The 12,349-nt window shown below is 40.9% G+C and overlaps 1 protein-coding gene across 4 annotated transcripts in view; it reads left to right on the plus strand.

Moving 5' to 3' along the window:
* The first annotated feature begins 442 nt into the window (after nt 1-442).
* The window catches only part of LOC128690286 (mucin-2), a 111,733-nt gene continuing 99,826 nt past the window's right edge, over nt 443-12,349 (plus strand). Inside the window, exon 1 of one of the 4 annotated variants that reach the window (XM_070090537.1) lies at nt 443-1,098. In XM_070090537.1, the coding sequence (XP_069946638.1) occupies nt 1,029-1,098 (70 nt within the window). In that variant the 5' untranslated portion in view covers nt 443-1,028. The remainder of the gene's footprint in view (nt 1,099-12,349) is intronic. The other 3 variants (XM_070090538.1, XM_070090539.1, XM_053778893.2) reach the window with 3 other exon arrangements.

A 12,349-nucleotide genomic window follows, 5' to 3' on the forward strand; every position in this document is an offset into this window, starting at 1 on the left:
GGTGCGACAGAGTCCTAATAAAAGCACGATTCCGTTTATTTTACCAAAAACTTTTCTAACTGCTCAATTTATTTTTGCATTTTATGCACTAAATTAAAAGATTATTTCTCAAGTTCAATTTGTTCACCCGCAGTACTGTATTTGGTTGAGTCTGTGATTAAAATATTAGAAATCTGACGTTTTCATCCTCAAATATGAGATTACTTTGGTAGGTGGTGCAACATTACTCAACCATTTCCTAGGAGTGCGGGGCATAGACAAGGTTGGGAACCCCTGGCCTACCTGCACCACTAACACCATCACTCTACCTGCATCACAAACACCATCACTCTGCCCGCACCACTTACACCACTCTACCTGCACCACTAACACCATCACTCTACCTGCACCACAAACACCATTACCTGCACCACAAACACCATTACTCTACCTGCACCGCTAACACCATCACTCTAACTGCACCACTAACACCATCACTCTACCTGCACCACTAACACCATCACTCTACCTGCACCACAAATACCATCACTATCTACCTACACTACACACCATCACTGTCTCTACCTGCACCACCCTCAACCCAACCTTCAACCCCACCCTCAACACTAGCACCACCTTCCTTGGCAGCTATTCGTCCCGACCGCGGTGTCGGTGTCCTCTGGGGTTGCCGTCTCTCAGTTATTGCCGGAGTCTTGTGAGCGTAGGACGTGGCCCGAGATCTCTCTTTCTATCGCCCCTGCAGCGTCTTACATTAGGCCGGGAACTCCTCACGTCACACTGGTCCTTCACTCTCACTGACAAGCTGTCGGTTCTCGTATAACTCAGTGAAAAACATCAACCCAACTTTTAGTTAAGAGTGTGTACTCTGAGACGATGATGCAGGTGCAAGACTGAGTGAAGTGAGAACATCGTCGCGGAGGAGGGTGTTAGTGTGTGTTAGTGTGTATGTGTGTGTGTGTGTGTGTGTGTGAAGGAAGAGTGTTGGCGAGTGCCTGGAACGGGTGCCTGTTCATGAGTTACTCCAGGAAATGAGGATGATGTTGAGGTCGGTACTCTCCCTGGTCCTCCTGGCCGCCACCCTCACACTCACCATAACAGGTAAGTCATTCTTTACCTACCCACCCGCGTCATAATTAACAGCTTAATACGCCCGTTATTTCAGCTTTTAACAATTGTTTTGACTCTTATAGGTGTTTAATTAGCATAATTATTTCAATTATAATGAACTGCCCCCCTTTTTTTTGCCAATAAAAGCAATCAGTACAGTACATCTAACCTAGACAAGACTCGCAGTAGCAGATTCAAACTGAATAAATTTAGATTTGGCAGAAGAGCGAGATAAACTTCTAAGTAGCATCGGCCTTCTAGGCCTACTGCAACGCTCCTATATTCCCATGTTCTTAATACAACAACATGTTGAGCTTTCATGTGCTGACATTAAAAGTTACTCCATTACGCGACGAGAAAGTGAATGAATATTATGTAACGACTGTGTTAAGCAGTTTATTTCTGCACTCTAATGAGGTCATTACTCATACAGTATGTTGTGGACCACTGAAGTTTGCATAAAACATACGCACATGTGTGTATACATACACGCACGCACATGTGTGTATACATACACACACGCACATGTGTGTATACATACACACACGCACATGTGCATACACATACATACACGACGAGTTTAACAGAAGACTGTATGGGGATAACGAAACTTACAGGAGAAAAAGAACCTTATATTTATTGTACAGTATAAATAAAATGTTTCCTTGTTATAACTGCCTTTGTATCACCATTTATCGACCTACTACCAAACATCCACCCAAGATTCCATAGTGTTTACAAGTGAGCAAGAACCAAAAGCAGAAACAGAAGGGAGGGTAAACCAAGATAAAATGTCTGGTACTGAAACCACTAATAAAGAGGCGAAGAAACTCATGATGGAACTTGATACATCAAAGATACCAAGACCAGATGGAATGTCCCATTATTATTATTATTATTACTATTATGAAACGCTAAACTCGTATGAGTCAGCGCCTGGGAATGAAGAGGAGGAGAGGCAATCGGGTTTTATCCAAGGAAAGAAGCGGTCTTGATTTAGAGCTCCATCACCGGCATCAAAACACCTTCCTTGAGGAATATTAGGAGGTGTTACAATACCAAGAAAGCGACTTACACACATATCCTTAACAAATTATTAATGACAGATTAAGTGGCAGGCGATTAACAAATGTGATGTCAATAATCAAGCAAAGTAAGGTATGAACTGCTGTAGATGAAATGAAAGACTTACTGAGCACCTAGAAAACAATGAATACAGATGTGGAAGGTTGTGTTTACAAATCTTACAGAGAAACGAACAAACTTCTACTTAGATTAACAGTATAGTGTCCTATGTTCCTTAATAGTTTTTAATTTTGTAATAGATAATAGGTTTCTATCAGACGGGGAGGTATCAGAGGTGCGGATGCTGGCCGGACCGTCCGAGTGAACGCCCTCAGCACCCAACGCTTAACCTCACCCTCCACCTTCCAGCCTCCCATTCCCAAGCAGCAGTAACTCCAGCTCTGCTGCAAGGCAGCCTCTGAAGCTCTCGTAGTTAATGAACCTCTACCTTTAATAGAATAATCGACGATAGCCTCGTTGTCTCCCAGCTCAGGATGACAGATTTCAGCACAATATATGAACCCAATACTGCGTTATGGAATACGACAGAAAAACATAGGAAGCTTGTTTCCACTGTGTAACTATCATACAGAAACAGGATAGCAAAACCATGTTGCTGTATCGAAGCCTGTTAAATAAAAAAAAAAATCTCACTGCTCGTTGGCCTTAACCCCCTACATTCCTTACACGCTCTCCTGCGTATCTTATAATTCGTGAGTAACATCTTAACCTCCCAATTGCTTTTATTATTTCTCTCCTCACCTTTGTTATTGCTTCCCTCTCCATTATTTTTCTCCTTTTCTTTATTATTTCCTTCGCATCCACTACTTATCAACTCCCCTTCATTATTACTCTCCACTGATGAATCTCCAGATCCTGAAAGTGGTTTTGCTAGATTAGTCTTCAGTATGAAGCAAAAGTTTGCCAGACGTCTTAAAAAATTATATCGTCAACTTACAGCAAATCAGTTGACAACAAACTGGCATCTGAGAGTGTAAATTAGACAAAAATGTACACTTAGTTGTTTTTCAGATTCACTGTTAGTTTTATTCAGTCTAAATTCTAGAAATGTCACTGTAGAGGACATGATAAAGGCAAAAATATTATAAAAAAGTACTGAGTGACCTTTGTGTAGATACATTCTTATTATCACAGTAACTTGAGTTGTGATGAAAGAATCTGCACAAATGCAGTATAATGCGATCCTTTCCTGATTAGGTTTCGTCCACACATTGGGCTTTGTCAAGTCACAAAAGGATCTTCCTGAGCAGATGTTCATGTCTATATAAGTTTACCAGGACGGGTCCTGGCCCAGGTCTTCTCCATGTGATGACCCGGCAGTGGCTCCCGAAGGAGTGTCAAGTTCGTACAAGTGATGTACTGTTTACAGCCCTATGGCAGGGGCACGGTGAACATTCATGTTAAGTGGAGTACCTTTTACAGACCTATGGCGGGTGCAGCCCCATGTCACAGGCACAGTGAGCCGTCTTTGTGTCAAGTGGAGTACTATGCCGTATGGCGGGGCAGCCCTATAACAATTATTCGGTGACTCAACTCAAGCTGAGTCATTCCTGGTACTCAGGCCGCAGCCCGAGTGCTAGAACGCCTCAGGAGATTCTCTGGAGGTAACCAGGATTCATTTAAGAAGATACAGGATAATTATATACAACGCAGTAGGCTTTATCTAAGGCTTGGTAAAGCCCATTTTGTGGGTGAAATGCCGTCAATAAAAAATTCATATACTAACTGCATTTGTGTCTCTTCACCCTCGGGTCGATATTTGTACCATTACCTACCCAGAATTTATTCAGGTTACCTGCATAGGAAGCACGTTGGTGTAGCAACTCCAGGAGAGGAAAAACAGTGTCGAGTGTGTGGAGAGAAAAACACCCTCATCCATTATATCCGTGAATATAAAATCAAGACCACTAACATTGATGAAGTATACATGCTCACTGCAACGTAATTTCATAACACTACAAAAAGTATGCAGGATCTTCTGAAATTAGATCAAAATAATTATGGGTATAAATGGTTTAAAATACCGAAGGGTTGATAAAAAAAAATCAAAAGCTATTTCAGGCTTTTGAAATGCTTGTTCTCTAAGCGAAACGTAGTCTTAGTCCAGCGTCTATTCTGCCTTTGTGTCTTTGTCTTGTAAAGGTGATGTTGCAAAAGTCGTTATACCTGAATAATGAAGTAGTTAAGAATGGATTTGATGTCGTAAATGCCGTGTGAAGTACTTGGGCTAAAATATACTGTTTTTGTGTCGGCCTTCACAGTTACAGGATGAGTGACGCTGCAGAGTACACTCGCTCCTCTGGGCAAGATATTAAAAATCTTAAATCTCTCCTTTGTTTCATCTACCACTACCAGTCACCATTTCTTCCTCGGAATTTCTTCTCTTCATTCTGAAATTTTTAGTTTTTTTAATTATATTTTAAGTACTGTGAGTTAATTCTTTCATTAACCAGCCCTACAGTATATCCTCTGCATTTGCATCATCCACTCTCACAACAAACACCAGCAACAACAAACATAACAGTGGTAGAAACACACAAAAGCGCCCAACACTGGTAACATCAAACACACACACACACAGATACACAACAAAGAATACATAAGCTCGAATTCACAAAAAAAATTATCAAAAATTATGACCATTCAGTTACCACTACAACACTCAACCACACATCATTTTTCTCTCTCTTACACAATTTCTATAAACTCGTCATTTCACTTACTTTTGCGGTATGAACGCATACCACATGGACACATACTCATTTTTCTCATCAACTATCATTTAGAACTTTTCTTAACGACTTCAAAACTTATCAAGACTCCCTGATCAAGTTCCATGGCATCAGTGTGGCCCAGTTTTGTATGAAGGCAGGGCGTACAGGTCACTCAGCTGTGTATAAACACCTGGTATCCTGAATCAAACACAGCTGATTTTAATCATAAAATTGTCAGGTTGTATACGCTGCTTGACTGGGGTTATGGTGTAGATAAGACACATATGAACAGTTTAAGACATTTCCTTAACAAATGTCTTGAACTGTACATAAGTGTTTTTATCTACATATGCCGCTTGTTTTTCATTCCTTTAACACAGCATTAATCACCAAATTCATTATTATTATTCTGCTTAACGATCTACTGGATCTGTGTTTGCTTTGATGTCCTTTTAGCAGTGCGAAATCAGTGCGATACAGATAAACTGATTAAAGATCGCTCACAATGGTGGAACCGGTCACACCAGAGTGAAGCTCATCCACGAACTTGATACATTCCTTTGTCACTAAGGTCACGTTGGAGGACAAGCGGCCTCCCTCCTTCACGATACACCATTACACATGTTTATTTCAACAGCTGGAACAAACTATGAAGACTAATACTATATTTAAACAAGAGAAGACAAAGCTTGCAGAGGAACCAAGGACAGGTGAAACGAGTCTGGGATGGAGTTAATATTTTCGTCGTCCACCCGAGTCAATCCGACACTCGAGAACGACACATGATCACTGACATCTTGTTTCCTCAAGGTCGCCCCAACTCAGCATATTCACAAGACCTGTAAAGCATCTGTTGTGGTTCTTGCTTCGTAAGGCAGACGCATTAAACGCTGATTCTGTTTTCATTATTAACACCTAATATTTACATTTCTTATAAAATTTGTAAGCTAATTCCATGTCCAATGAGTTCTACTGTGCATCATTAAATGCTGATACATTATAGTTCATGCTGCTAATCTCTCATTCTAATGATATCCGGAAGTGAGTCAAGAGAGTTTTTTGTGAAGATGATATCTAGGTTGTAGAGGTGGGTGAGTCCGCCACCTGGGCCCCATTAAATGCCGAGCCAGGCGTCAATGACCCCTCCGACACATCACTATCCCCAAGAAATGTATATCCCTCAATGTATATACACTGAGAGTTGATCATACTCCATATTTTAGGGATTAAAATATTCAAAACTCTGATTTACAGTTGACAGACCTTATACCTTATAACCAGTCATCATCGCACTGTCGAACACCACTAGGGAATTAGAGACAGTCATAAATGTCTTAGATCGTCAGGCCCGTTACTCGGCATTCGTAAAAGCAAGTCTAAAACTAGATTTGCTGACTAGGTATTACATAATAAGATATTTTGAGTTTAAGGTCAAAGAGTCAAAAGTCAGACAACGAGAGTGATAAAGACTACTCTGGTAACCAGTCAGAGACGTGCCACAAGCTCTACAACACGTCTCATGACTAATAATTCATGACCTATACGACCCCAGCCTATCACACTGTGAAGTTGCTCCACCCATACCCGTCTACTTGAGATGAAATATAAGTGTGAAACAAGAAGTACCTCGTTCCCTCACCATGTGAAGGAGTGGATTTTATTTTGATCAGGGGAAAGTGTTGAACTTGTAAGGGTCATATAGCGCTCCAGGGAATGGGAGGTATTCAAGTTCGATCCAAGGAAGAGAAGGATAGTTCCAATTTCTTAGATCAAAAGCCCCTTGCCAGCATCACTGCACTTCCCTTGAAGGCGGGGGAAAAGGGGGTTGACTTGCAATACAAGGAGATGAGGTGGGTCCTAGACCGTTATTATGTTCACAAAAAGCCACAAAACCTGCATAGCCCCAAACTTTACCAGCGTTCTCAGTGAACCCCAAAATCTTCACTGAGACTCCTCAGTATGTAGCAAGACAACAGAATGCCCACCAAATAGTGATATACAGAAGAATCAAGAGTGAAGTACTCGTATATAGACGAAGTCAAGAAAAAAGTAAATCTGAAAGAACTGTTAGCAGAGGAAAGCGCTGAAATCCTAGCAATTACTTAGATGAAGCTAACAGGTGCAGAAATCCCAGGGTGGTACCAAATAATAAGAAAGCAAATGAAAACTAATGATCAGAAACCAGTGGAAAGTTGAAGAATTGGGAAACCTGGACAGAAGGGCATCAACAGATTTGACAGCAGGTACCATAATGTCTGAGACAAACGTGATAGTGGCAGTGGTAAATAACCCCTTCCCTCTCCATCAAAGAATAAAGGCCTAACTAATAAATACAATAACACCATCACAGTGCGAACAAGAAGAATCAGAGCTGAACTACAGATACTAGAAGATTTTAACTATAAGGTAACTGAGTGGGTGAAATTGCCCCCTAATGTCCTCTTCTCTCCCATCCAAAGGAAACGTAGAAACATGGAGACAAAAACTCCTATAGGTAACAGTGAAGAAGTTTCTCAGTCAACATGCAAAGGATACACCAAGATTGAAAGAGATAAGCCAATAAGCATGCATTATGGGAAGAGATTTAAGGAACTGAAAATGACGAAGATAGCAGAAGGGAGAGCTTCGGGAGACTTGATTATGACATACACAATTTTAGGTGGAATTGATAAAGTATATAGTGATAAACTGTTAGAGAACCAGACACAGGTGGAAACAGAAAGATAGATGAGTCAGTGGGGTACTACGACACATTTCTTTAGTCTAAGGGTAGTTGAAAAACTGAATGAATTAGGCGAGAAAGTGGTAGCAGCAAATTTAATATACCGGTTCAAAAGTACTTATGATGACGTCTAAGAAGCCATAAATCAATAATGTAGGTCAAAATATGTTTAAAAGGCACGGTCAGGAACTGAGACTCGATCCCTACACATACAAATAACCGAGTACGCGCATGGTGTTTAGCTGTAAAAAGGAATTATTAGCCGGGAATTGTAAGAGAAAAAAAAAAAGAAATGACCATCAGGTTTCCGTGCTCGCCCTCTCATGGAAGGAGCTACGCAACAATGTTCTCAGAAAGAGGAGCTTCGTGTGGAAGGGTTTTGTCTGGGGTTAATGTGAAAGGAACATTTCCACGTGAGATAGTCATAAATGTCAAGGGCGATGGGGAGGAAAGGGAGTCAGTAGAGATGAGGATTCCTCATAAATTATCTTATTGGAAGGGTGTGGGCATTTTTTTCCTCGCACGACCTGATGATTAAAATATTTCCTACAAAGTTTTGTAGAATACGATATACACACATACAGACATGCACGCTCACACACATGCATGCACATAATACAACAAACACAAACACAACCCCACACACACAAGGCGGGGCCAGGAGCTCTAAATCGACCCCTGCAACTACATACAGGTGAGTACACACACTTGGAAATATTTTTTTAGAGAAAGCCGCACAGACTTAAAGCTGGCAAATCCTGTCCTACTAAGTTGCTGGAGTCTTGCGGCATTCAAAGATGAAAGACAAGGCTGGGTGGATTGTACTTTCTTAATACAGTACCACACTAGAGATTACTTCAGTAATAAGAATAACAGGCTGGGTTTAAAGGCAATGTACTCCAATGACTCAGGAAACATCTGAAAGACAGAAGGCAAACAGTAAGGAATGAGGCATCAGCATGGAAAAGAGTAATGAGTGGGGCTCCGCAAGAATTGATACTATTCCTAATATTCGTCAGCGACCTAACAGAAGGGAATGAGTATTTTGTGTCTTTGTTTGCTGATGTAAAACTATAATGAGAATAAGAACAAGAACGGACCATGGTAAGCTTCTGGGAGATCTCACACTGCAGATGCGAAAAAAAGCAAGTGGTTTCTTGAGTTCAATAGAAAAAAAATACACATGATGCGATCTGAGAAAGGTAAGAGCAGACAAGACGCAGAGAAAAGCTGCAATATATCAGAGAGAGAAAAGAACCTGGAACTAATATGAGACCAAACATAAAGTCAGAATTGCCCTTAAACAATAAAATGTCAGCAGTATATACAAAATTATCATACCTCAGAACATTATTCAGGAACTGAACAAGGAAATTATCAGGATTTTATGTGGACATATGCTAAATCAGTGAACCCCTCAAGGAAGGTTCCTTGATGTTGGTGAGGGACTCTTGATTTAGGGAATTGTATCTGTGCTCCAGTTCCCCGAATTAAGCCTGAATGCCTTCCACATCCCCTTCCCCAGGCGCTGTATAATCCTCCGGGTTTAGCGCTTCCCCCTTGATTATAATAATAATAATAATAAATCAGTGAATACACGGTCCCGGGATGGAACCCAACATCTGGTCAAGCATATGCAGAAACTCGAAAAGGTTAAAAAAGTATGCAACTAGATTAGTACTCAGAGGTGTCCCTATTCGCAGATGATGTGAAGTTGATGAGAAGAATTAAATCGGATGAGGATCAGGCAGGACTACAAAGAGACCTGGACAGGCTGGATACGTGGTACAGCAACTGGCTTCTCGAATTCAACCCTGCCAAATGCAAAGTCATGAAGATTGGGGAAGGGCAAAGAAGACCCCAGACAGAGTATAGGATAGGTGGACAACGACTACAAACCTCACTCAAGGAGAAAGATCAATGGGTGACCATAACACCGAGCACGTCTCCGGAGGTACGCATCAACCAGATAAGTGCTGCAGCATATGGGCGCCTGGCAAACCTGAGAATAGCGTTCCGATACCTTAATAAGGAATCGTTCAAGACACTGTACACTGTGTACGTTAGGCCCATGCAGCACCAGTTTGGAACCCACACCTTGTCAAGCAAGCCAAAGTTAGAGAAAGTACAGAGGTTTGCAACAAGGCTAGTTTCAGAGCTCAGGGGAATGTCCTACGATGAAAGGTTGAGGGAAATCGGACTGACAACACTGGAGGACAGAAGGGTCAGGGGAGACATGATAACGACATACAAGATACTGCGGGGAATAGACAAGGTGGACAGAGACAGGATGTTCCAGATAGAGGACACAGAAACAAGGGGTCACAATTGGAAGTTGAAGACTCAGACGAGTCACAGGGATGTTAAGAAATATTTCTTAAGTCATAGAGTCGTCAGGCAGTGGAATAGCCTAGCAAGTGACATAGTGGAGGCAGGAACCATACACAGCTTTAAGACGAGGTATGACAAAGCTCAGGAAGCAGAGAGAGACGACCTAGTAGCGATCAGTGAAGAGGCGGGGCCAGGAGCTGAGTCTCGACCCCTGCAACCACAATTAGGTGAGTACACACACACACATATTTACATACGAACCCGAGGAATGTTAAAAAAGCAGACAATGTTGAAGGTTAAGGTGGTGGTTGTGGTAAGCCTTTCACTGAGGATTCCCAAGGCTTGTCTCACTACGTGGGCGTCGGGAGGGTACGGCAGGATGGCAGGAAATTTCTTGGGCCTGACGTAAGAGTTCAAAAAAGACTGACTTCTGCTTTTTGGTTCTACAATTGGTTGAAGGTTACATGACTTCATCTACTAGAAAATAATGACCTTATTTTACTTATACACAAAGTTTCAATACATTATTAAAACTCCTCTCAGGGGCGGCGCCAGAATTTCTATATACTGGAGACTTAGGGTGGTTGTCTAAATGGATTTTTTGGGGTGAGGAAATTGCGGGGGGGGGGGGGAGTCATCCCCTCCAAGGCCCCACTTGGCGCTCCCTCCCTGAATCTTCTCAAGATAGCGTTACACAGTCTGTCCTCTAAATATATTTGCTTGTGTCACGTCCATAACAGTTCGTTGATTTGTGATCGATCTAAACATCTACAAAAAATAAATATTAGTTATTTAGGTATAAGTTATGTATAGTCAATAACCAATAACAAAATAACACAGGGCAGCCCTTACGTCTAGCAGTGCGAGACAAAGAGTGTCTTAGAGAGTTGGTATTCCTATACTCGCGATTGAAGTTGGAGGATGGCCCTTGTACAATACTGTTACGATAAGAAATTCTTACCTTTATTAGCAGCTGTTCCCTTCGGGGTTAGCTCTTCCCTATGAATCTAATAATATTAACACCTGTCAATGAATGCTTCACTCGCAGACTTATGCCCCGTCATCAGCGATACCTACACGACACGCCCTACAAGGATTGATACATAAAATCCAATGAGAAATTTTTTGAACGTGTAGAAGAGAATGTGTTACATGAGTAGTACTGAGGTTACTGCAGCAACTAATGAGTGATCTAGCGGTAGTTAATGAGTGGTTTGTTGATAATTACTGAGTTGTTGGCGGTAGTTATTAACCGGTTTAATAATAGTTACTGATTAGTCTAGTGGTAGTTACTGTGGTGTGGTGGTACTTACTGTTTGTTCTGGCGGGCCATACAAAGCAACCACTGGCTCACCGGCGTTGAACTCGGTGGTCTGAGTGATATTAGGGTACTACATATGGTCCTCGGGTTCACTACCTGTGGGAGAGTTGAAATCTCCTAACTCCGTGCATCACGCCTGGCAGGGATCATTGCTTACCAAGGAAGGTATGAGATAACACTTTAGCAGCCAAAACTGAAAACCTTTTCATTGTGCTGTCCTTCAATGCAGTTGCTGAATGACCAAACAAATTTATATACATGTTCGATGTTAATCATAATAAAAAATTAACTATGCTTTATGTTTAAGAGTAAATGTTATTTGGAATATGAAATACATGTTTTGGTTTTATTTATAATATACACATTTAAAAGATTAAAGACAAGATCTGCAATCATAGTAAATATGAACTACATTAATTAACTGTATATAAATTTCTTCTATAAATCGAGTACATATTGAAGTTGGTGGTGCTGGATCACTTTGAATCAGAATAGTAATTAAAGTGTTAACTGTAATTAGAAAATAATTTGAGGATAAATTATGGTTACCATTTTTGGGCTGAGATTAGTTAATATAATACAACGCCGTCGTAACGTAAGCCAAACAAACATAAGTTCAAGAGTAACGAGGATTGTAATAGATTATACCTGATCCTCTTATTTCATTTTAAGACGAAGACAGAGGGAGAGGCAGAGATAAGCAGTTGAAAACGGTGCAGGACCCACAATAACTTACAATAGCTGGCTTTCAAAATGTCTTGATATAAAAAGAAAATTATAATTTTAATAATATAGGCACAGATGGGTAATTTTTAATAATGCAAACACTGCATTATTAACAGCCGTGCTTCGTGTGAAGTATGTATATATATTATATTATTAATTTCGCCATTTCCTTGGGACTCATTAACGAAGGCTTGTCAACTTTGGCAAACGTCATTAGCATGTTGGCGAGAGCCTGGGAAAATACACTGAGAAGTGATACACCTCGTATACAGGTCGCTCCAACAATGAGGTCAAGTGTTATTAGTAATTAATATTGCTTAACAAGCTTAAGTAGTTTATGCT

The sequence above is a fragment of the Cherax quadricarinatus genome, chromosome 32 (assembly GCF_038502225.1).
Source record: "Cherax quadricarinatus isolate ZL_2023a chromosome 32, ASM3850222v1, whole genome shotgun sequence".
NCBI lineage: Eukaryota > Metazoa > Arthropoda > Malacostraca > Decapoda > Parastacidae > Cherax > Cherax quadricarinatus.